We start from the raw sequence: 22,986 nt of genomic DNA on the forward strand, positions 1-22,986 counted from the left end.
CAAAACACAGTGGTTATATAATCCATGGACCAGAGACAAAGACAGAAATAAGAGAAAAGTGGGGCCAATTTTACTAGAAAAAAAAAAGACTGAATATTATTTTTTGTGGGGTGCAGTACTTTACTACAATAATGTAAAAAAAAAATTGGAAGGGCCATGACCCCTCTCAGCCCTGTCAGGCCTCTGGCTACGCCGCTGCCATTGACACCCATACTATAAACTAGTACTTGTTTAGGCCAACCAATTTTGCATCTTTGCATGGAGGCCAGCAACAATCGTTCCTTGAAAATAGACAAACCGAATCCAAGCTAGCCTTTTAAGTAATAGCAATGGTTAAATGACAATGTACTGAGTTTCACATGTTGTTGTTGTTCTGGGTGACAGTTCTGCATTTCCTGTTAACTAAAGAGATTCTCAAGGAAAAATGTTTTCAATTTGCCACTGCCGACTTGTTTATTCAATAATATAGAACACAGTTTTTTTCTTAGACTTTTGCTCCTTTGTTTTGAGCGGAAAAAATCCAAGCAATCTCAGCTACCCATTGTGTTCATGAGCTTTTAGTTTTCTTTTCTGTTCTTTCGACATTGACTTTAGAATTCTTATCAGAGGTCATTATCTGGAAGTTAGAACTGGGATCAGATTAACTATCAAAGCAGGCTGCAGGACAATGAAAGAAAAGCAACAAAATTTTATTGTTAAATATCTGATTTATACTACACAAGAGAGCCACAATCACACCACCTGTTTCTCTTGCAGACAAAATAATTTTGGCTTTTGTAGTTTCACCCAATTCCAAGAAGAGAAATGTGTTTACTAAAAGCTGAATGGGAGTTGGGACCAAATTTCAGATGTGGCAAAATCTGGGTGGGAAAAACATTCACCAGACCCCTGCACTGAGTCTAGCAAATTGAATAAAGTAATCCAAAAGTGGGATCCTGCAGCAAAGCCAAGCTACTCTTTCTTTCACGTGCATAGATCTTGTGGTACAAAAAGTTAAGAAAAAGGAATTTGAGCGTGAGATGGTCCTAGCAGCTTTTACTATGCTCACAAGGAAAATCTTACCCTGGCTCCACTGAACACATTACTGAAAAGGGTAAGTAAAATAGCAATTGATGCATACTGTAGAGAGAGGCAATAAAGCAAATGGCTCTGATAGTCGATATATTAATCAGTTTGTCAAAAGAGTTATTTATGATCTGGTGATTTCCCTCGCTTGCACATGTATTGCATTTAAGAACTCAAGTTTGGTTGGCAAGTGGGGTTCAGTACTGTCTCCTCCCATCAGCTTTATTTGCCTGTTTGCTTCCTTGTTAATCGGCATTAAGAACTAACTGCCCCATTTTCCCCATCTTGTTTTGCTGTATAAAACAGGTTAATGTTTATGTGATAGAAGATAACATGGGTTCTGCTATCTTGAGCAATGATATTTAGCAAATGCAAAGTTCATATCTCGAACTTGCAATCTCTTATTTTATTTTTAGATTGTGGCTTATCTGAAAAAAGGTAAATATGTGGGTTTTAATCATTACTCAAACCCGTGAATGGATTCGCCATACCAATTATTGTTTTTCTAACAGACCATGATTAAGCAGATTCTATATTATATTTCTAATTGTAAATCAGAATAGTGTTCAAAGGGCAATCTTTTACTCATATTCTTTGCGTCAGATTTTCTCTATCCTCACCCAATTCATTTTGAGTCTACTTGAACACTATTTTCCTCTTTCTCTTTCTCTTGTACGATTGGGTTTCACGGGAGTTGATTATCTTCTTCTTTGGTTACGGCAATTTGTCCCACTTCAAACTTGTGCAGCTGGTCTAACACTTTTATATTCGCGACTACTATTGCTTTCTTTGTCCTAAGCTGCCCACTATAGACTGTACAGTATACAATCATGCCTGTCCTTTGTCCATCTTCTTCTTCCTCCTTTTTCACTTGTTTGCTCATCATTTTCTTTCTAATTATAATCTCTTCCAATTGTCTAGCCATCACCACCAATGCCACGCGCCGCCCACGCCAACTTTCTGTCAATTACTATGCAAAATCTTGTCCTCAACTTGAGCAACTCATCGGCTCCATAACCTCTCTACAATTCAAAGAAGCCCCTGTCTCTGCACCTGCCACCATTCGCCTCTTCTTCCATGACTGTTTTGTAGAAGTAATGCAAATTATATTCCGTTTGATTAGTTTTACATGCATGTACATGTTAGCATTAATGCTACCATGGACTTCCAACCACAGAAGTTTAAACAGATGATTAATCAAATTTTTGCATGGATCATTGTTATATTGTAGGGCTGTGATGCGTCTGTCCTTATAGCAACAAAGCCTGGAAGTAAGACATTAGCTGAGAAGGATGCAGATGACAACAAGGACCTGAGAACTGAAGGTTTTGATACTATAATGAGAGCCAAGACTTTGGTGGAGAGCAAGTGCCCTGGTGTTGTCTCTTGTGCTGATATTCTTGCAATTGCAGCCAGAGATTTTGTCCATTTGGTTAGTGCTTCCGTTTTCTACTTCTTCTCTTTTACTTTCATTGGTATCGATTTGCTTCTCATGCATTTGATACTATTTCTGATTACAATCATCAGTTAAAGAATGCAGATATTTAGGTTTCACTTTGGTCCTTCAGTCAATTATTGTACGCATATTTTCCAAATTGGGATGATGCTTCCAGAGTAGAAGGGATAGGAAAAAAAATATTTGTTACTTATTTTCTGCAGTACAGCTGTACTGAACAGTTTACTCTCTGCTCTAGCTGGACATGAAAAATATTCATATTTTCATGTGCCTAATTTGTCTACAATGAAAGATGTGTCATTAACAGCCAAGACTCTGCTTTTAAATTGTCCTTCCTGATCTTGACTTTCGATCTTTGTGTCTTCAAGATTACTGAATTTAAATCATTATCAATGTTAAGATAATTGAGTCGTTTGGTTTTATTCATCTTAAAATATTGTCATTTTTGAAAACGGAGCAGGGAATTCTAGTAAATTTAATGGGCATTACATTTACTCTGATTTCCAAAATCAATGTATTTCCAGGCAGGGGGGCCTTATTACCAAGTGAAGAAAGGGAGGTGGGATGGGAAAATATCAATGGCATCCAGGGTCACCTACAACCTCCCACGTGCAAATTCAACCGTCGACAGACTGATCGAACTCTTTATCTCAAAGGGGTTAACCGTCCAGGACCTGGTTGTGCTCTCAGGTGCGCACACTATAGGCTTTGCCCACTGCAAGCACTTTGTGGGCCGACTCTACGACTATAAAGGGACCAAGCAACCTGATGCTTCCATTGATCCAAGGCTCCTAAAGGCCCTTAAAATGTCATGCCCACAAGTTGGTGGCAATGCTGACATTGTTGCTCCATTTGACGTCACCACCCCGTTCTTGTTTGACCATGCTTATTATGCAAATTTGGAGGCCAAATTGGGCTTGTTGGCTTCAGATCAAGGTTTGTTTTTGGACCCAAAGACCAAGCCTCTGGTCCAAGCTCTTGGTCAGGATAAGGCAAAGTTCTTCCAGGCCTTCGCAGAAGCCATGGACAAAATGGGCTTAATTGGTGTCAAAAGGGGAAGAAGACATGGAGAGAAAAGGATAGATTGTAGCATGCACATGTGAAGCCTGTCGCTCCCCTCTTTTATGGTTTTTCCCTTTTAGATTTCTTCTTTTATTGGGTTCTAGGCTTCTTCTTTTTTTTATTTTATTTACTGGTTTCTTAGGTTGGTTTTGGCTTTGATCGTGTGGGATTTGTTATAGATGAGGCTTTTGTGAATGTTTTGAGAGTTTATTTAATCCCGAAAGAATATGGGAGACTTACTATTTACCATTATTGTCCCAAGTTAATATAACTTCCCATTACCTATCAACAATTTTCATTTTTTAAATTTTAACAGCCAAGTTAAGGGAATTTTGTAGATTTACCATTAAACTATAATTGCCTAGTGTTTCTTTTCTTTTTATAGTTTGACAATTTATTTATTTATGTCATTTATATTTCGTGTTAAATATATATAATATGAAAATTATCATATTATAATTTATCATAATATATTAAATATGAAATATATTTTTATTTTTATAAAATTTATATATAATTTTTTATTAAAATTTTAAATCATGTTATTTTTTATATTTTCACGTCTATCTTTTTATTTTACACAATTATTCTATTTATGTGAACTCCCATCAAAGTATAAAACATTTGGACATAAAAATATCAATGAATAAAATATGAGAAGAGTAGAGTATTCATCATTCTCATCTATGAATATTTATATTATATTCATTCATATATCTATACCCAATTGGTATTTCAAATCTATCCCTATCTCTATTCCTATCATCGGATCATTAATCACATACCTATAACTTTTAAGAAAATAAATAAAAATAAAAATTTATTTTTTAGTTTTTTTTTATTTATTTCTTTTGTATAATTTGTAATTTTATTACCTAAAAACAATTATTCACTGCTACTAATATACAACTCGCTACCATACACAACTCATATAATTTCATTTGCTACTCTGGCTTCTATACAAATATATTCTTTCTTAAACCCCATTTCTCACATAAATCTTTATTTACACTATCAAAAGCAATATTTTTCAGCCCCATCAATCTCAATTGTATCACTTCTTTTATCATTCTAAGGATCTGTTATTCATTACTTTCCACAGCAGCAAACTGCCTCTTCTTCCTTTCATTCCAAATCAGATAAAATGTATACAACCCATGCCAATCTCAATATGATAGATCACCCTGCTTACAGCCCAATGGAATTCCTCTTCCCAACCAAATACCTCTCTATGTAAGTTGCAGAGTTGTAAAACCTGTTTCCACACAACTTTAGAGTAATTACAACTAAAGAAGATATGGCTCCTAGACTCATTCTCTTGTTTACATAGCACACACCCTGCTTCATTTGTAATCCCCATGCGTTCAATCTATCTTTAGTAAGGAGTCTATTTAATATCGCCATCCAAGCTATGATTGCATGTTTGGGTACATGCATCTTGCACCATATTAGCCTGTGCCACACTACCTTCATTTGTTTCGGTCTTAATTCTTTCTGTATAATTGTAACTGAGTTCTCAGTACCTTTCCCATTCCATCCTATGCCTTCCTCTGTTTGCAATCAAGTGGCATGTCTCCTTATTTGTAATAGTTTTTTCATGCTCCAACTGCTACTTTGTGTAATAGGTACCTCCCGTATATTGCGCCCTTTAAACACATAACTATGCACCCATGCAATCCACAATGAACTTGCTTGTGAGAAAATAGACCATAGATTTCTAATCATACAAGCCTGATTCTAAATGACCAAGTCTTTTAACCCGAGTCCTCCGTCGGATTTAGTCCTACATAGAGTTTGCCATTTAACCCTTGCCCCTTTAGCTGATTCATTCTCCCATTTTCAGAAGTACCTTGAACATAGCTGTATAACCTTTTAGATCACCCTTTTTGGCAACATAAAATGTTTGCACCAGTAGCTTTGAATACTAAATATGATCGATTGTATCAGCTGCAATCTACCTGCATATGATAATTTTTTTGCTACCCAACTACGTATTCTGGCTGTTGTCTTCTCTATTAGTGGAGTACAATCCTTTATGGAGATCCTACGTGTAACTAATGGAACCCCAAGGTATCTTACAAGAAGTGTGCCTAGTTTGAATCCTGTCACCTGCATTATCTCTTGTAATGCACTTCTTGGAACACCTATAGAAAATAGTTCACTCTTCTCGCAATTAAGCTGAAGTCCCGAATATGAATAAAATAATTGTAGTACCTGTTGTATCCCAGAGATGGACTCCAACTTCCCTTTTGTGAAGATTAGCAGATCATCGGCAAAGGACAAGTGTGTTAATCTTATTTTCTTGCATTTTGAATGATAAGAAATAACGTCATAATGTGTTGCTGCATCCAAGAGCCTCGATAAGACATTCATTGCTATAACAAATAGATAAGGCGACAAAGGGTCACCTTGCCTGACGTCTCTTGCACCTCAAAAGTAGCTACCAGCCCCCCATTGATGGATAAAAAAATCTTGGAGTAGTTAAACAACTCTTAATCCATCCTACAAATCTCTTTGGAAACCCCATAGCTAACAGAACATTTATTAGAAATTCCCAATTTAAGGAATCAAATGCCTTCTTCAAGTATATTTTTATCGCACATCGAGGAGAAAGTGTTGCTTTACTATTTCCCCTTACCAGTTCTTGGGCCATAAGCACGTTGTCTATTATGCTTCTTCTTTTAATAAAGGCGCTTTGATTTTTAGTGATAAGGTGTGGCAAATACTGTTGCAGCCTGCTTGCCAAGATTCTAGCAATGCATTTATAAAAATGATCGAGCAACAAGAAATGGGCCTATACTCTGATATACTTCTTGGACTTTGAGTTTTTGGTACCAAAACAATGATAGTGGAGTTAAAAGCAGGTAGTAAGTCATCAGTTTGGAAAAAATACAGGATAGCATCAGTGACATCATCCCCCACAATACTCCATGCAGTTTTGAAAAAGCATGCATTGTACCCATCAGGGCCTGGTGCCTTATCACTATGCTGTGAAAAGATACCTTGTTGAATTTCTTAGTTACATATTGAGATAACTTTACTTGATTTTCTTTTGACAGAGTGACTTGTAGGATATTTGCAAGCAATTCTTTAAAGCAACCTGTTACATTATCATCAATAGTACCTAATAAATGCTTGAAGAAATCAATAGCCTCCTTAGATATCTATGAAAATGTTTCCAGTCTATTCCCTTCCCTATCATATAACACGCTTATCGTGCCTTTCTTTTGCTTAACAATCACCATTTTATGAAAAAACCTTGCGTTTTGGTCTCCCTCTTGAATCCATCTAATTCTTGATTTTTGTCTTAACATGCTTTCCTCCGCCTGTAATAGTCCCAGCAATTCTAACTGAAGCTCTTTTTCTTTTGCCGTATCCATGTTGAAATCTTGGTTCAGTCTAGCACTTTGCACTTCTGCCAGTTCTGCCCTTTTTACTTTAACTTTCTCAACTAAGTCCCCAAAATGAGAGAAGTTAAACTTTCTCAATACCATCTTCAACCTCTTGAACTCTAAAGTCTTCATGCTTGGCTCCCATTTACGAGTAATAATATGCTTATTTTGAATATGCCATGGCCCTGACTTCAATACCCTAACCCTATCTTTCTCTGAAAAAAATTGAAGCACAAACAAATTAATTCCAGTCGACTTGATAATGACAGTTCCCTCCTTTCCCCATAACATACTTACCAATCTTTGAAATTGACTGTAATTAGGAATCTTACCTATGAACTGAGCCACTAACGAGTTCTTCTATTGATGAACCCCCTCTTCAAACACCTCATCAGTCGGTTTGATCAGAATCTTTCCATTCTCCTTTTCTAGAAGAAAATATTGCAATGTCTGATCCGTCGGAGTAGAGAACAGATTCTTCCAATTAGTCACACTCTTACTTGAATCACTTACAATCTTCTCCGCATTCTGTCACGCCTCAAAACGAGGCATAACACGGTCATATTACTTTGAAGTAAAATCCCACAACAATACGAAGCCTAATCCATAACCATTGAACAACTCTCAAATATAAAAGGTTCTCATTAAGTAACATAGCTAGATAACAAGTCTCCAAAGGTTCAAAGTCGAGTATTACAACTAAAATAAACGATACTTCATAAAATTCTATATTTCTAAGTAGTTCTCCAATGTTCGATTCTTCTAACTTTTTTTCAAGCTAATCATACTTATCATTCATAACATCTGTAAAAGAAAAGAAAATAGGGAACAAGCAAACCACAGCTCAATAAGTAAAGACTCACACACCTTACCGGATCAAACATCGTTTCATACATGTCATATAGATCATTCAAAATATTCATCAAATCATAATAACAAAACATCTCAATATCATCGTTCTGTCAAACATTTCGTAAATTCATAAATCATTGTAAAATATGTTATCATTCAAATATCGTAGTCAAACCAAATCATGGATCAATCATTAAAAATCATCGTAAATCATCATCATCATTCAAATCGTTAGCTACGGTCACTGCTATAACCCGTGACATTGGTCGTATCGACAATTTCATTCTCATGATCATTGCTAACTATTATAACCTATTAGCCAGGGCTTACGCTAACTACTATTACCCGTTAGCCAGGGTCGTATGATCATATCTTTGCTAACTACTATTACCCGTTAGCCAGGGTCGTAGAACTAGTTCTGGTGTCGATGATCCCATTTTTTAGGGATGTAAAAACGTAGCCATCACAAAATCATTCTTTAATCATAAATCATTTTTTCATTTCATTCATAAGCATAATCCATCATTAGTATAGAGAAACACAAAATAATCATATGCTTGATCATATTTTCATACATCGAAAATAAAAAAATAAAATATTCATTCATTTATAAATATATATATATATATACATAGATTCGAAAATAAGCAAAATGTGTGAGATTCTACTTATCTCCTTCTGATTCCACCACTTAATTTTTCTCCCTCAAAATTTAGTGGCCTATTCAAGATAATTCCAACATAACAATAATTAATCAACCCATTTGAGGTCACTTATACCAAAACAATTAAGTTAAACAAGTAATAACTCGAGTAATTAATTCTGACAGTCTGCGCTACTTTCACTAAAACGACCATAACTCAAGATATCCAATTCGGAATTAAAATCTTATTAATGCATTAGAAACTAGACTTGATAAGCTTTCTAACCATATATGGCTCATCTCGTGATTCTTTGTGGATTAATTATAACAATTTTTGTAATCCACGTCATATGCTGCTGCCAGACAGCCTGTATACCTTTTCATAAAAATTATGTATTTATTCATAGGTAACTCCAAATTCAATTTCGCTTATTTCATTGGAAAGTATACTCGATAAGCTTTCCAAACATATATAGCTTAAACTGTAAATCCTTGTCTAAAAATTTAGGGAAATTTCGTAATTCCCCCTTACTGCTGCTACTAGGCAGCCTGCACCTCCTTAGGTAAAAATTGGATAACTCTTCATAGAGAACTCGAATTCGACTCCCGTTTATTTCATTAGAAAGTAGATTCAACATGCTTTCCAACCATATATAGTAATCATAGTAGTATTTAACCCTTTAATACAGAATATAACCTTAATTCATCACTACAAACACATGATTCATATTAGGATTTATACGAAACAAAGATTTTTCTTTCTATTCCCATCAAATTTCTGTTTCAATAATAAATTCACATTACCAACTTTCTCAACACTTAACTTGACTCTAATTAAAGTCTAAATCCTCTGCCCAAAGAGGGATAATGAAAACTCTAAAATTTTAGGATTTCTCGATTATAATTTACACCTTAAGACTTAACCATCAATACTCCAAAAATTAAAAAAGATTATTTACTCACCTCTAACAGATAATTTTTCCTTGTAGATTTGTTCTTCCCTTCACTTGGAATCCTTCAATTGATCTTTTCTGTATAAGAAACATATGAGAAATAAGTTTATGTTTTTATTACGACTAATCGTCGACTGAAAACTGAAAAGTTAACTTTATTAATAAAAAAAATTGGGTTATTTATCAATAAGTCCTCTGCACTTCTCATTCTTTATTAAAGAGTCTCTCCACTTATAAAAATACTTAAAATAGTCCTTTTTTTTTCGGGTATTACAATCTCTTCAACTTATAAAAAGTTTCGTCCTCGAAACTTGATTTACCTTCATTTTCGAATAACTGAGGATATTGTTTCTTCATATCATCTTTCATTTCCCAAGTTGCTTCTCTTGGTGTATGATTGCTCCATTAGACTTTTATAAAGGGAATAGTTCTATGCCTTAAGACTTGCTCTTTTCGATCAATTATTCGAATAGGATATTCCAAGTATGTTAAATCTTCTTGAACTTCTAAAGGTTCATACTCTATCACGTGGCTTGGGTTAGAGACATACTTTCTCAACATAGACACATGAAAAACATTGTGCACACCAGATAACTGAGGTGGCAAGGCTATCCTATATGCAACTTCCCCACCTTATCAAGAATTTCAAATGGATCTATATAACGTGAGCTTAGCTTTCCTCGCTTCCCAAACCACATAACACCTTTTGTGGGTGACACCTTTAAAAAAATAAAATCCCCTTGTTGAAATTCTAACTCGCTTCTCTTTTTATCTGCCCAACTCTTCTGACTATCTTGTGCTACTTTAAATCTCTCCTTAATCACATTGATCTTTTCTACAGTCAGTTGCACCATTTCTGGCCCTAGGAGTTTTCTTTCCCCAACATTATCCCAATATAAAGGGGATCTACACTTTCTACCATACAAGGCTTCAAAAGGAGCCATCCCAATACTAGATTGGTAACTATTATTATAAGCGAACTCCGCTAAAGGTAAGTAATCATCCCAACTACCTTTCAGATCAATCACACATGCTCGAAGCATATCTTCTAAAATCTGATTTGTTCTCTCTGTTTGCCCATCTGTCTGAGGGTGAAAGGCTGTACTCAATTTCAAATTTATCTCAATAGCTCGCTATAAGCTTACCCAAAACTTAAAAACAAATCTAGAATCTCTATTTGACACAATACTCACTGGAACTCCATGCAATCGGATAATTTCACCCGTGTACAATTGTGCTAGTTTATCAAATTGAGTAATCGACTTGATAGGTAAAAAATGAGCTAATTTAGTGAGTCTATTAACAATTACCCACACTGCATTATTCCCTTTAGATGACCTAGGCAACCCCATCACAAAATCCATAAATATGTGCTCTCACTTCCATTCTGGTATCTCCAAAGGTTGTAACAACCCTTATGGTCTTTGGTGTTCAGCCTTAACTTGCTGACACACTAGACATTGGGACACAAACTGAGCTATGTCACGTTTCATATTATTCCACCAAAAACTTCCTTTTAAATCTTTATACATCTTAGTGCCTTCAGGATGTATAGTGAATCGAGACCCATATGCTTCCTCAAAAATCTCTCGTTTTAGATCAAGATCATTTGGTACACACAATCTATTTCTAAAACGTAATGTGCCATCCTCGTGAAGATTAAACTCAGACCGCAAACCATTCTGTACTTCTATCTTAATTCTGTCTAACTCACTATTTTCTTTTTGTGCAAATTTTATCTTTTCGATCAAAGTTGGTTGAACCATCAAACTAGCCATAACAACACCTTTTCCCTGTATAATCACCTCGATTTGCTACGTATCAAGTTCCTCCAATAATTTTAGTTGCAAAGTAAACAAAGCAGCCATACTTCCAATGGACTTTTTACTAAGAGCATCAGCAACTACATTAGCTTTGCCCGGATGATAATTGATGGTCAAATCATAATCTTTGATTAATTCCAACCATCTTCTCTGTCTCATGTTCAATTCTTTCTGTGTAAACAAATACTTTAAACTCTTATGATCCGTATAAATTGCACAAGGCTCCCCATACAAATAATGTCTCCATATTTTCAAAGCAAACACAATGGCAGCTAACTCTAAGTCATGAGTCGGATAATTCTGCTTGTAGGTTTTTAATTGCCTAGAAGCATAAGCAATTACCCTTTCATTCTGCATTAACACACAATCCAGAGGGAATCCTAAATCCCACATCGAACATAATAGGAGGATCACTGGGGTATAAAAAGTTTCACACCATCTCTTCCTTATGAGGCGCCTTTTGTAGGACAAAATCGTGAGGTCAAGGGGGCCAGAGCGGACAATACCTCACAAGGGTGTGAACCGTGGCAGAAAAACTGATCTGGGACGTCGGAAGGGTGAATGCCCGGGTCCCGGAGTCGCGCGGGTTCGGAGCTTAAGTCTCGACCCGTGACAAGTGGTATCAGAGCCAACCCTAAACCGTTCGATCCACGTCAAGCACCTCGAAAGAGGTAGACAGGGTGGTCAGCCTCCATGACGAGGGCGTCACGAGGTTGAGTACGGAAAAATATCACAGACCTAAGGGAGAGTCCTAAATCCCACATCGAACATAATAGAAGGGTCACTGGGATATAAAAAGTTTTACACCATCTCTTCCTTGTGAAGCACCTTTTGTAGGATAAAACCATGAGGTCAAGTGGGGCAGAACGGATAATACTTCACAAGGATGTAAATCGTGATAAAAAGGCTAATCTAAGACGTCGGAAGGATGAATATCCGAGTCCCGAAACCGCGTGGATTCGAAACTTAAGTCTCGACCCGTGACACATTCAACCCAACATCTATGCAATCCTCATTGATAATCTCAGTGTTACATTGACTCTTACCAAAATTTTCAAAGTAAAAGGATTAGGAAACAAGGGATGGTTTCTTTGACATCGCTGATCGCTACTTTCTCAAAACGCCAATTTAAATTCAATGAAGAACCAACTCACCAAATTTATTCCGGAATCAAAAAAATCACTACTAAAATAGAAGAAATTAGATGAAATAGCTCGTAATGATGAAGTTTACACTAGAATCAATGGCTTAAGTGAGGAAAACCTCCACTGAAGAAAGTCCTGCTATCGTGAGCCAAGAGCTTTTTCCTCGTAAAAATGTTTTTTCATACCATGAAACTAAAAAATATCTATTTTTTTAAGTAAAAATGTTTGTTTTTAATTTGTATATTTAAGTAATTTTTTATAAATATCTATTAATATATATTAATAAAAATATATTTACTTTAATTAATATGAAATAATAATTTATACTATTTAATAAAAAATTTATTTATTAATTATATATAAATATATATAGGATACAAATATTGAATTACGTATTAAATTATCCATCCCTATAAATATAATCAATAAAATTTTAATATCATATTTATTTTTATTTTTATTTTTATTATATACTCATAATATAATATCCATAAATCATTATTCATATAAAAATTTAAATTTTTTATTAAATATGAATAAAATTCACATATGTTCGATCATGAAGTAGAAAAAGAAAAAAGTGTCTTCAAATTTTGAGTACAAAAAGCTTCCTTTTAAGTGAACTAAGAAAAAGGGCCGCAAAACCCATGCACTCCTTTTCCATCTCCCCCTGCTATGCCTGCGTAATACGCACCAAAAATAAGCACAAGACTCTTTCACCATTGAACAAACACCGAAACCTACAAATCAGGGCGATGAGAGCCGTGGTCCAAAGAGTTGGCTCTGCCAGCGTCGAGGTCAGTCTAAAACCTGTCTCTCTTAAACTATACTTAAATCTCCTTATGGCTAAGCCTCATCAACTTAGCAATTTTCCCAGGTCGATGGTCGCATTGTGTCGGAAATCGGACCGGGTCTCCTCGTTCTCGTTGGACTCCACGATTCCGACACCGAATCTGACGCCGATTACATGTAATAAAACATTTCCATGCATTCTAACTTATTCAATTCATTATATTTTTTATTTTTTTTTTACTGCTTTTATAGTTGTCGAAAGGTTTTGAACATGAGATTGTTCCCAAATGAGAGTACTGGCAAAGGATGGGACCAAAATGTAATTTTCCCCTTTTCCTTTCCTTTACTTTCCAAATTTCTGTTCAGTGGGTTGAGGTTTTACACTAAGATTAAAGTCGTGGCTTCAATTTTGGGATAATTTTCAGGTCATGCAACGCAATTATGGTGTTCTACTAGGTAATCTTGAGGTTTAGGGTTTGCCTCTTTTTTCCTTTTTTTTCACTGTTTCTTTTCCCTTCAATAAAAAATAATTATATTCGAAAGTTGTTTGTCCTTGCAGTAAGTCAATTTACATTGTATGGATTCTTGAAGGGTAACAAGCCAGACTTCCATTTGGCAATGCCACCACAAAAAGCAAAGCCTTTCTATGAAGGTTTAGTTGACAATTTCAGAAAAGCTTATAAACCAGACGCAATTAAAGGTTATTTTCATTTACCATCCATTCTTTCCTTCATTGTTTTATTGGTAAATTTTTTTTTTCATTTACTGTCTTTGAATCTAAAACATGCAGAAAGGAGATATACAAGATATACTTTGATAGATAAGACCATCATTCTATGTTGATAGATAGATCTGTATGATAGGCAGTAACAGCATAGGATATAGAAGCTCATACTCAAAGACACAAAGTAACAAATATTTTCAAAAACCTATGATAGTTTAGAACCATGTCAGAATCAAATCTGTCATGTTTTTTATGTCATTTAGACAAAATATATGCAATTCAATAGTTGTTTTGCAAACATTCAATCAGGTAACTTGAGATGTTGTGCCCAGACCAAGTTGTCACAGCAAAAGATTGTCTCAAACATAGCATGACTTTTTTGATAGATGATGAATGATGTGTTTAAAGTTATTTTGACTCATTTTGGTTATTTGTTGCAGATGGAATATTTGGAGCAATGATGAAGGTGAGGTTCTCCCACCCCCAAAAGTGTCATTTCTCTTCTTTCTGAGTAGAAACTTTCTTAAGGATGTATTCTGATTCGGATCTTTTTAATTGTTTAAAGGTTAGTTTGGTCAATGATGGGCCAGTAACGATGCAGCTTGATTCATCGCAACCATCAAAGTGAGTATCACTAACCTTAGTGATATCTGTAATTGCGTAACATTCAGTTATTATCATGTGTTCCACAATTGAGTTAGAACTTTACATACTAAAACTAGTTTGAACCTTTTCAGGAATACAACTGAGGTGGCAGAAGAATCCTAAAATGGTGGATTGGGTACTATTTTGTTGACAGATCTTTTTAGAATTTATCACAAACACAAAATTTTTAGATAGTTTCGTGGGTGTAAGACCATAATTTACTACTATTCAGATGAAAGCTCAACCTTTCTATATGAAACAGCTTTTAGAAATTTCTTTTTTCTACTGAATTAGGGATTCAAAAAAGTCAGGGCTTCTTCAGTATCTGGTTATACCTGACTGGTGAAATTTTTATTATCACTCTGTGAAATTTTTCCATTATAACCTCTCAGTTATAATGGAAATTTATAAAGAACAGAAAAGAGAACCTCAGGTTTGAATGATATGATGCAGGATATATACTTTCTTTAGTCAAGAAGTCACAGTTGCAATTTTGGATGACAACAGAGCTAGGTACAATTAAATAAGTTTACTGAAGCCCGTCATTTATATACAGCAATGGCCAAGGAAGTTACCTTCAGTATGCGACCCTTTGAAAACCAGAAGTCATCTGCATGTTTTCTTGAACTCCTATGAAGTTGTTGAAATCATCATTGCAGCTGTAAACAATGCTTTTCCAAGGGATGAAATCTCAATGCTCCTACAACATGAGATATACAATGCACTTCTTTAAGACATAAGGTGCCAAAAAATCAACATTTGCATTTCAGCCAATCAACCTAGAGCTTGATTGCTCACACTAGCATAATTGTTGCACACACAACATGTACTAATATTACACGCCTAGGCGGAAACGAAAATATGGAATATTAGCGAAATAATACAAATAAAATTACAAAGATGGATGAAGAAGCTTACTCATCTGCTCCTCTTAGACTATTCAAAGCAGCAATTACGTTCTTAGATACTTCCATGAGAGAGCTATATTACAGCTTCCTTGCAATCAGAGGTGCCAAAGATGTTGCTGTGATGACATGGACAAGTAGGCCTGAAAGAGAAATAACAAGATTTAATCAAATAAAAACAAAAAGGAATAAAATTGTGGAGATGAACTTCATAAAAGTTTTGCTTTGTTGCTCAACAATGATCTTTAATCGTTGAATTTCTTGTTTCAAAAACCACTTACTCTACAAGACCAATTTTCAGAGGTAATATCACAAAAATATTCCAGCTTTTGGCTTCAAGCTTAGATTTGCAGTTGTCTCGTGACTGTCATGTCCTATCTACAAGACTACAACAACAAAGCACGCATTTTCAGTGAAGATAATTCTGATTAAGTTTCTCAATTCTTGATTAGCCTCGTATCAGGAGTTGAGCAAAACTTAACGCGAGATCAATTAACATTTTGAATAAGGGACCATGGAAACAACCCCACAAACTTTCAATGGAAAAGTCATCGTTCCAAGCACCTGCCACTTATTAATCTCATGTCATGTCACAGATGTCAAGCTCCATAATCTAAAGAGGTCCACAAAGTCAGAGATGATAGTGAAAATGATTTAGAAATATCTTATATTCAATAACATCTTGGGATCTAACCATTATCAGAAGTTTCTGCATACCCATAGAAGTAGTATTTTTTACTTCAAGTACAGCAATTGCTAAATCAGTATTATGATTCTCAGATGATTTTCCCATAGAAGTCTCAGAACAGTCAGACTCATTACTGATTCCAGCATAATCTTGGCACAGCCCACAGATTGTAGACAAGCAATCTTTCATTAAAACCTTTGGTTGACTCTTCTTGAATCCCACAAAATAAGGCTTTATTTAAACGAGCAGTGAAATTGATTGTAGTGAGATTGAAAATAGTAATAAAAATTGTTATAGTTACGATTAAAAAAAACAGTTACTATAACTGTAATTGAAAAAAAATTTAATGAAAAATTTATGTTGAATTGATCTCATTAAAATTAGCATTTAAATTCAATTGATAGTGCGGTGAGTTCAATCGCATCGTATCGAAAGTGCAGTAGAATCCAAAAGGACACTAAATCTAGCATGAGCAGCCAAATAGAAGACTCAGTGAGAAAATAACTTAACCCATTTAATGAAATATGTAAGAATGTAAGAAACAAAAGGTAGCAGAGAAATTAAAGGCTTAAAAGCTAAAGCTAACCATAAGCATGTTGAGTAAGCACTCCCTCCAAAGGTTCCAGTTCATGGTTTCTGCAATATAACAATAATCTGTCAAACCTTCCCGATGATTAAAAAGCATAACATTAGAAATTGGCTTACCTTTATATATATTGATACAGGGTAGAAAATCTCCTTCAAGAACATTGATAAGATATTGAAACAGTAACACATTTCCTAAGGACTGCAACAAAGTTGTGTTAGCAACAGTCAAAACTTATCTACCTATAAAATAAAAGATATAAACATTTATTGTTATAGGACAGAAAATATAGCAACAACCCAACGGAATAATTAATATTACAATCAGCTTTGCCAATGGAATCACTAAAAAGTTGTAACGAGCAATTATGAGAGAGAACTTTACTACTATCTGAAAAGTTTCCAAAGCACTGAAAGATGAAATACAAGGAATAAGTACAGAAACCTTACTATCCTGTCTCTCTGAAATTGTTTCATTGGTTAATTCAGCAAGGCATTCTATTAATTCATGAAAACCCTGCCAACGATACTGACAGTCAAACAAAAGCTAACGATGCTATGCTCAAGCAACAATAGTTTCTACAATTAGCTTTCCTGCTATTAGTGCAATTTCCCTCTCATCCACAAAGCGTTCGACGTATAGAAAACCTCAATTATTCATATCCTCAATAAGCATTCCAAGGTTTAAAACAACAAATCCAACTCACATTGGAATCAAACAATTCACAGGAGTTTTTCCGAGTGGCTTCTCTGTCACTACGCATAACATCTGAAGAAACCACAAATGGCAACGATGCCTAAGCCAAGATTAAATTGAATAAATAAACGAACCAATCAACTTAAAATCCAGAATACACAAATACTTAAACCTTATTAAACATCATGAAGATTCTTATTTACCTCATTAATTATAACCAGTTCATGCGAACCATTACCAGATGATTCAGATATATAAAAAAATGTTATCAGACATTTTTTTTCTCAAATGGATTAAGTAACGAAATCATGAGTTAAATACAAATCAAAGTCAGTTACCATTTCGATCTCATTCAAAAGCTCATAGCTAGACATTATTTGCAACACTGCCTCAACCATTTTTCTTTATTTAAAAAAGAAGCAAAGGATAAAAATAAATAAATCCAGGCAAATCAATCTTTTTATTGCAAAAAACAAAAAAGAAAATAATTTGATTTTCAAAACAGAAAGAGAGAAAGTGAGAATATAGATTTACGCACGGTTTCCAGAAAATCAATACCTAAATTCAAACAAACAAAATAACAAAAAAAATCTACAATTTAGTAATAAAATTATCGTTAAAATTTATTTCAAATAAGAGAGAATACGAACGGTCACCTTTGGCGTCTTGAGAATCTTTGTGAGATTCGGCAGAGTCGAGAATTGCTGAAGTTTTCGCTTCCATGCCCCCTCTGTTGATCCTTACTCTTCCATTGCTGCAATTATTTCTGATTTTTCTCTTCTCCATTTCCTTTTCTTTTAAATTTCGAAACCCTAGTTCTTTTCAATTTCTCTCTACGTCTCTCATTCTTGAAGATGCACAGATTAGACGCGATTTATTTATATTTGGCGGGAAAAAAGTGGAAAAATATCGGGAAATAAATGGAAAAATATTAAAAAATCGGAAACTAATTGGAATTTTCAATTCAAATTCCCAATAATCTTCATTTACAAAAGTTTTCCGTTGCCGGGACTTGAACCCGGGTCTTTCGGGTGAGAGCCGAATATCCTAACCACTAGACTACAACGGATAACGATACGAAAATATAACAAAACTTATATAAGATAATTGTTAATTTTTTTGCATGTAGCAATACAATTTACAAAAAATAATTCTAATGACAAAGATAAACTGCAAGCCTTCTATATAAATATTATATGCTCAATCATTCAAATATCGATCCTGTATCATTGAATCCACCACAGGATGATTGGCAATGAATAACTTGGTACAGGCTTACCATGTTTTTCAAGGCCTTGAAACTTGCACCATGATGATCGTTAATCTCTTCCACGCATGGAATTCACATCAGTTTGGTGCATTTGGTTGTATTCCATTCCAACCCGAGAATATTTTTCCATGCAACCACGCTGGAGGATGGCGTTTCAGAGTTGAGGGTGATGAAAACCGGCAAACAACCCATTGGAGGCAGCCCGGTAACTGAGATTTTCCGAGCTCCTTCATCCCATAAATCCTTTGGTAAAGAGATACTAATTAATCAAATTGGGGCAGCATTCAAGGAAGAAGAATGTTGTGAAAATGCAAAAGCGAATCAAAACTGTGAAGAAATTAACTTGGGACTTCTTTCTTTCTGTACTTTGAATATTCTTACATTCAAGTAATTGAGTCCTCAACTCCTTCATCATTCAATAAATTTTCTCTTTGATTTTGTCTGTATGATATGATTCGTGCAAGTTTTCATCATGAATGCATGGAAGGCAATAGTGATCCTCCTTTTATAACCGATTTATCAACACTAGCAATGGGGAAAGGGGGGGGGGGGTGCGGGCCTGGTGCCATTGACCATATTCCTGTATGGTTGTAGTTGCTGCCATTGATCACACAAAAACCATCTCTGGCTCATAACCCTTAAAAGTGAGACTTGAGAGCCCAACCAGGATACCCATTTTTTTAGTTTTACTTCACCATGGGCAGTGGTCAAACCAAACAGCCCTTTTGCAAGTATATTTTACTCTGATAATGAATTGATGATTACCATAAAAGCATGAGCCAATAGTTTGTGGCCATCACCACACCCTTGATTGTGTATGAAACAGTAACATCGGTTGATTCCTATTACTTGCCTTAGTCAATGAAGTTTTCTTCCCCTAATACATCGAATCTTAAACGCCGCATTTGCTTGACACTCTCCCATCTTTCTTCGATTTTAAGCCTTTAATCGTCCCCTTTTGCAGTCGAATTTTTCATTTTTTTAAATGCTATAATACATATCTCTTGCAATTAGTTTGGTCTTATTCCTTAATTAAGGATGTCAATGCTTGCATCCCAAGAAAAATGGATTTGCATATTAGCAACCTACCACATTTATATTCACAAAAACAGACTAATTTGAAACATCAACCAGTGGAAAAGGAGAAATTCTTGATACCAATTTAGATGACACAAACAAAATATTCAGAAAATTTTCTAGTTATTGTGGAAGTAACACATGTAATAAGCCCAATTTTTTTTTTTTTAATAAAATAGGTCATAACATTAAGATAAGAGAAAGGATTGTAGATGTTGAGATTCGAATCTAAACATATCAAATGTTATTTTTTAAAAGTAATTATAGAACCAAGTGAACTAAACTATAAATTAATCTTTTTTTAATCTTTACTTGATTATTATAGGAAACATTTAGCATAAAATCATTGAACATAGCATATGTCACTGGCCAAATCCTAAACTGATAGTAACAGGGCAGATAAAAGTATATCCTTAGCAACAGCTGAGATGGAAAGGAATGTCTGGGAAGGGCAGTGCCTTTAAACTTTTAAACCAGGAAATTCAGTGGGAACATGCATTTTAAAAAGCTATGATTATAAGATGTATATCCAAAGAAAAAATTCAGAATTCTTTAGTATTCCCTCTCTAACCCTCTTTTTCAAACGTACACATAGTCGTTATCCTTGATATTTCAGTAACTTGGATTACAGGTTAAAGGGGTATTAAGCCTCTTATAATCTGGGAAATTTGTGCTTAATTCAGATATCGAATTGAGGCAAATTTATGTCGTTGAAGGAATACATAAAAGAAATGATGGGAAGGTTTTTTTTTTGGGTGATACATATGTAGAAAGTGCTATAACGTGGAATACTATAAATACCAAAATGCAGTCGTTGAACAATATAAAAAAATGGATTGATTCTTCAGCCAGCTTTCAATTCCCGAGCTTCCCCTATTTCTTATGTAATTGAACATGAATTACAGGAAGGATTTTAGAAAAAAAAATGTACAAAATGCAGTTATCTGCATAAATTAAGACTGTAAATGATTAGACCAACCACATAAGTCAACGTTAGAGGCGTAAAATACACAAATCCACTTAATTCTTTGTTGTTTGAATTCCAATTCCTTTCCATGAATTAAGCGGGTCAGTTGATTAAATGACAAGTTTCTAACTGGAATTTGTCATAGAGTAGGATAAAGATTCAAATTAAGTGTATTTGCAGCTTTATATTTCTCAATTCATGATTAAAAGTCCTCTATCCTAAATTTGGTGACACCGGGGGATTGAAATTTGTGGATAGCAAGATGGATGTAGCAGGTTGCCACCATCCAGATTCTGAGTCAATACTAGAGAATGTATGGGCGAACTTCGTTGGTGGAGAAAAAGCTGATAAAACCACTAGCGATACAACAAAATCGTCCAAATCATGGGAAGAACTGCCAAGCCTGGATGGGAGAGACGGATCCTTGGAGATTTTACAAAGGCTACCAAGTCTTGGGAGGTGGATATCAATGGGAGCTGACATATGGGAGGATCTTCTTGATGGAATTATTCCTGCAGGCAATATGGAACAATCCTGTAATGATAATACAAGCAAGGATATAAGCACTCGAGGACTTAAAGTGAATTCTATGACAGTAGAGAAGGTGGCAACAAGACACTACCGGGGAGTGAGGAGGCGGCCTTGGGGCAAGTATGCAGCAGAGATAAGAGACTCGTCAAGGAAAGGAGCTCGAGTTTGGCTTGGGACTTTTGACACAGCTGAGGAAGCAGCTATGGCCTACGACAAGGCTGCCTTGAGAATTAGAGGCCCCAAGGGATATCTTAACTTCCCGCTAGAGACAGTTGCCAAGGCTATGGGTATTGACTACACAAAAACTGACCTCAACTGTTGTATGTCTTGCACTTGTCAAGGTAATGACTCTGCTTGCACACGTCTCAGCTACATTGAAAATTTCACCAATCACCAAAAAAGAGAGTCTAGAGATTGGGAGGAAAACAGTGAGTTTGTGATGGTTGAACAGCCTACTCTAAAGAGAATTGCAAGTGTGGAAGAGGTGCTTGAGGATGGATATGATGATGTACTTGAGTTTCAGGATTTGGGGAATGATTATTTGGAGAGTTTGCTGTCTTCCTTTTGAAGGGATACAAGATTTGAAAGATTACTACTGTACATTGAGATTGGTTGATCATAGGCATAATACTAGTTTAATTTTATACATTACTTGTTGGCAGGAATGTATATGTTACTGTTACTCTAGGTTTGATTATTTAATTGTATACGAGATCATTTGATCCTTTCCTTTCATCGGTACAAGGGTCATCTGATCTGATTGACAACACGAGTAAAATCTTGTAAATTTGTTTTGGATTTGGGTCTGTGAATAATTAATAATTTTTTTGGGCTAAATCGGTAAATCCCTTTAAAATAAAACGTGATCACTTTCATAAAGTGGGTCATTTGCGGTTCATTCAGCTTCATCTTGGATTGACCTAATTTGAATAGGGCTAAAAAGCCTAAACCTCATGCACATGGACAAACACAAGGATCACCCCTTGGTCGATACACCATGGCTTTCTTACACATGGTTTTCTTCTTCTTTTTTAGTCTGGGCTGGCCGAATGCTTGCTCCTGCCGTGAGCTTCCTCGTAGTGAGCAATTCGAGTTCGACCATTCTCAATTCAGGCATAGGCGTATAACTTCATAGAATGGGATCTGCCATTCCAAATGGTAACTTCATCACACTGCACCGTGATGTCCAATGACGCTTAAATCTTTTAGGATTAATCCAAGATTGATAGAGTTATCAGGACATTCTCTTACAAGTTAAACCATCTCAAACGAATAATTATTAATTAGTAAGGTTAGCTTATTGTAAAGATGAGTATATCTGCAGTAAATCTCACTAATTTCATTGTTTTTTATTTTTCGGTTTTGAAGTTTCAAAAATAGATAATGTCACAAATAATCTTTAATTATAATAAAATGTCACAAATTATTAAAAATTTTTAATGTGATTTATTAATTAATTTCATATTTTAAAAATTCACTTGAAATTAATCATGTAAGAAATAAATATCATGTTAATTAATATATTTACAATTTAAATATTACATTAAAAAAATTTTAAAATTTATGAATTTAAAAATTATGACGTCACCCAAATTACACTTTTGTGAAGGATGGTACAACCTTTAGACTTGTTATTAATTCAATCATAGTTATTGGCTAATCAAGCAACTCCTTTCTTATCAATTTGTTATTATCATCATTAGTTCTATGGCCT

The 22,986-nt window shown here is 35.0% G+C and overlaps 4 protein-coding genes and 1 non-coding gene across 8 annotated transcripts; 3 read left to right on the plus strand and 2 right to left on the minus strand.

Moving 5' to 3' along the window:
- The first annotated feature begins 1,629 nt into the window (after positions 1–1,629).
- Positions 1,630–3,880, plus strand: LOC111278478 (peroxidase 19-like). The gene is made up of 3 exons (XM_089765147.1): positions 1,630–2,159; positions 2,297–2,497; positions 3,046–3,880. Exons 1-3 carry the CDS (start codon positions 1,896–1,898, stop codon positions 3,622–3,624), a joined length of 1,044 nt encoding a protein of 347 aa, XP_089621273.1. The 5' UTR covers positions 1,630–1,895; the 3' UTR covers positions 3,625–3,880.
- A 9,016-nt stretch (positions 3,881–12,896) lies between these two features.
- Positions 12,897–18,351, minus strand: LOC111278157 (negative regulator of systemic acquired resistance SNI1-like). Of its 4 annotated transcripts, XM_089764919.1 has the most exons (9): positions 18,084–18,351; positions 17,438–17,499; positions 17,176–17,247; positions 16,851–16,932; positions 16,732–16,781; positions 15,739–15,843; positions 15,471–15,600; positions 15,128–15,252; positions 12,897–13,070 (listed from the first exon to the last, which is right to left on the minus strand). In XM_089764919.1, the coding sequence occupies exons 1-6, from the start codon at positions 18,211–18,213 to the stop codon at positions 15,832–15,834; spliced, it is 408 nt and encodes a 135-aa protein (XP_089621045.1). In that variant the 5' UTR covers positions 18,214–18,351; the 3' UTR covers positions 12,897–13,070; positions 15,128–15,252; positions 15,471–15,600; positions 15,739–15,831. The 4 variants fall into 4 exon arrangements, with proteins under 4 accessions (XP_089621045.1, XP_089621044.1, XP_089621048.1 ...); XM_089764918.1 differs by lacking the exon at positions 15,739–15,843; XM_089764922.1 differs by lacking the exon at positions 15,739–15,843 and having other exon boundaries at positions 17,438–17,527; positions 18,084–18,211.
- Positions 13,039–14,824, plus strand: LOC111278156 (uncharacterized). Its single transcript, XM_022864685.2, has 8 exons — positions 13,039–13,188; positions 13,269–13,360; positions 13,436–13,502; positions 13,609–13,639; positions 13,743–13,883; positions 14,348–14,373; positions 14,473–14,531; positions 14,645–14,824. Exons 1-8 carry the CDS (start codon positions 13,039–13,041, stop codon positions 14,673–14,675), a joined length of 597 nt encoding a protein of 198 aa, XP_022720420.2. The 3' UTR covers positions 14,676–14,824.
- A 73-nt stretch (positions 18,352–18,424) lies between the features above and the next one.
- On the minus strand, positions 18,425–18,496 carry TRNAE-CUC (transfer RNA glutamic acid (anticodon CUC)). Its single transcript has one exon. It is a non-coding gene; the product is annotated as a tRNA-Glu (tRNA).
- A 2,469-nt stretch (positions 18,497–20,965) lies between these two features.
- LOC111278754 (ethylene-response factor C3-like) lies at positions 20,966–22,390 on the plus strand. Its single transcript, XM_022865379.2, has one exon. The coding sequence runs from the start codon at positions 21,004–21,006 to the stop codon at positions 21,838–21,840; it is 837 nt and encodes a 278-aa protein (XP_022721114.1). The 5' UTR covers positions 20,966–21,003; the 3' UTR covers positions 21,841–22,390.
- The last annotated feature ends 596 nt before the right edge of the window (positions 22,391–22,986 follow it).

The sequence above is a fragment of the Durio zibethinus genome, chromosome 8, assembly GCF_047325235.1.
Source record: "Durio zibethinus cultivar Kanyao isolate XHJ-2024 chromosome 8, ASM4732523v1, whole genome shotgun sequence".
Taxonomy (NCBI): domain Eukaryota; kingdom Viridiplantae; phylum Streptophyta; class Magnoliopsida; order Malvales; family Malvaceae; genus Durio; species Durio zibethinus.

What these genes read in the sequence shown, in the direction of transcription:
- LOC111278478 (XM_089765147.1), top strand. Translation starts at nt 1,896, where the DNA reads ATGCCTGTCCTTTGTCCATCTTCTTCTTCCTCCTTTTTCACTTGTTTG. An exon ending in TCCATGACTGTTTTGTAGAA is followed by an intron (nt 2,160 to 2,296) that starts GTAATGCAAATT and finishes GTTATATTGTAG; the next exon opens with GGCTGTGATGCGTCTGTCCT. An exon ending in CCAGAGATTTTGTCCATTTG is followed by an intron (nt 2,498 to 3,045) that starts GTTAGTGCTTCC and finishes ATGTATTTCCAG; the next exon opens with GCAGGGGGGCCTTATTACCA.
- LOC111278156 (XM_022864685.2), top strand. Translation starts at nt 13,039, where the DNA reads ATGCACTCCTTTTCCATCTCCCCCTGCTATGCCTGCGTAATACGCACC. An exon ending in GAATCTGACGCCGATTACAT is followed by an intron (nt 13,361 to 13,435) that starts GTAATAAAACAT and finishes CTGCTTTTATAG; the next exon opens with TTGTCGAAAGGTTTTGAACA. An exon ending in CAATTATGGTGTTCTACTAG is followed by an intron (nt 13,640 to 13,742) that starts GTAATCTTGAGG and finishes TTGTCCTTGCAG; the next exon opens with TAAGTCAATTTACATTGTAT.
- LOC111278157 (XM_089764918.1), bottom strand. Translation starts at nt 18,213, where the DNA reads ATGGAGAAGAGAAAAATCAGAAATAATTGCAGCAATGGAAGAGTAAGG. An exon ending in GTGAATTGTTTGATTCCAAT is followed by an intron (nt 17,248 to 17,437) that starts GTGAGTTGGATT and finishes TATCGTTGGCAG; the next exon opens with GGTTTTCATGAATTAATAGA. An exon ending in CAGAGAGACAGGATAGTAAG is followed by an intron (nt 16,933 to 17,175) that starts GTTTCTGTACTT and finishes ACTTTGTTGCAG; the next exon opens with TCCTTAGGAAATGTGTTACT.
- LOC111278754 (XM_022865379.2), top strand. Translation starts at nt 21,004, where the DNA reads ATGGATGTAGCAGGTTGCCACCATCCAGATTCTGAGTCAATACTAGAG.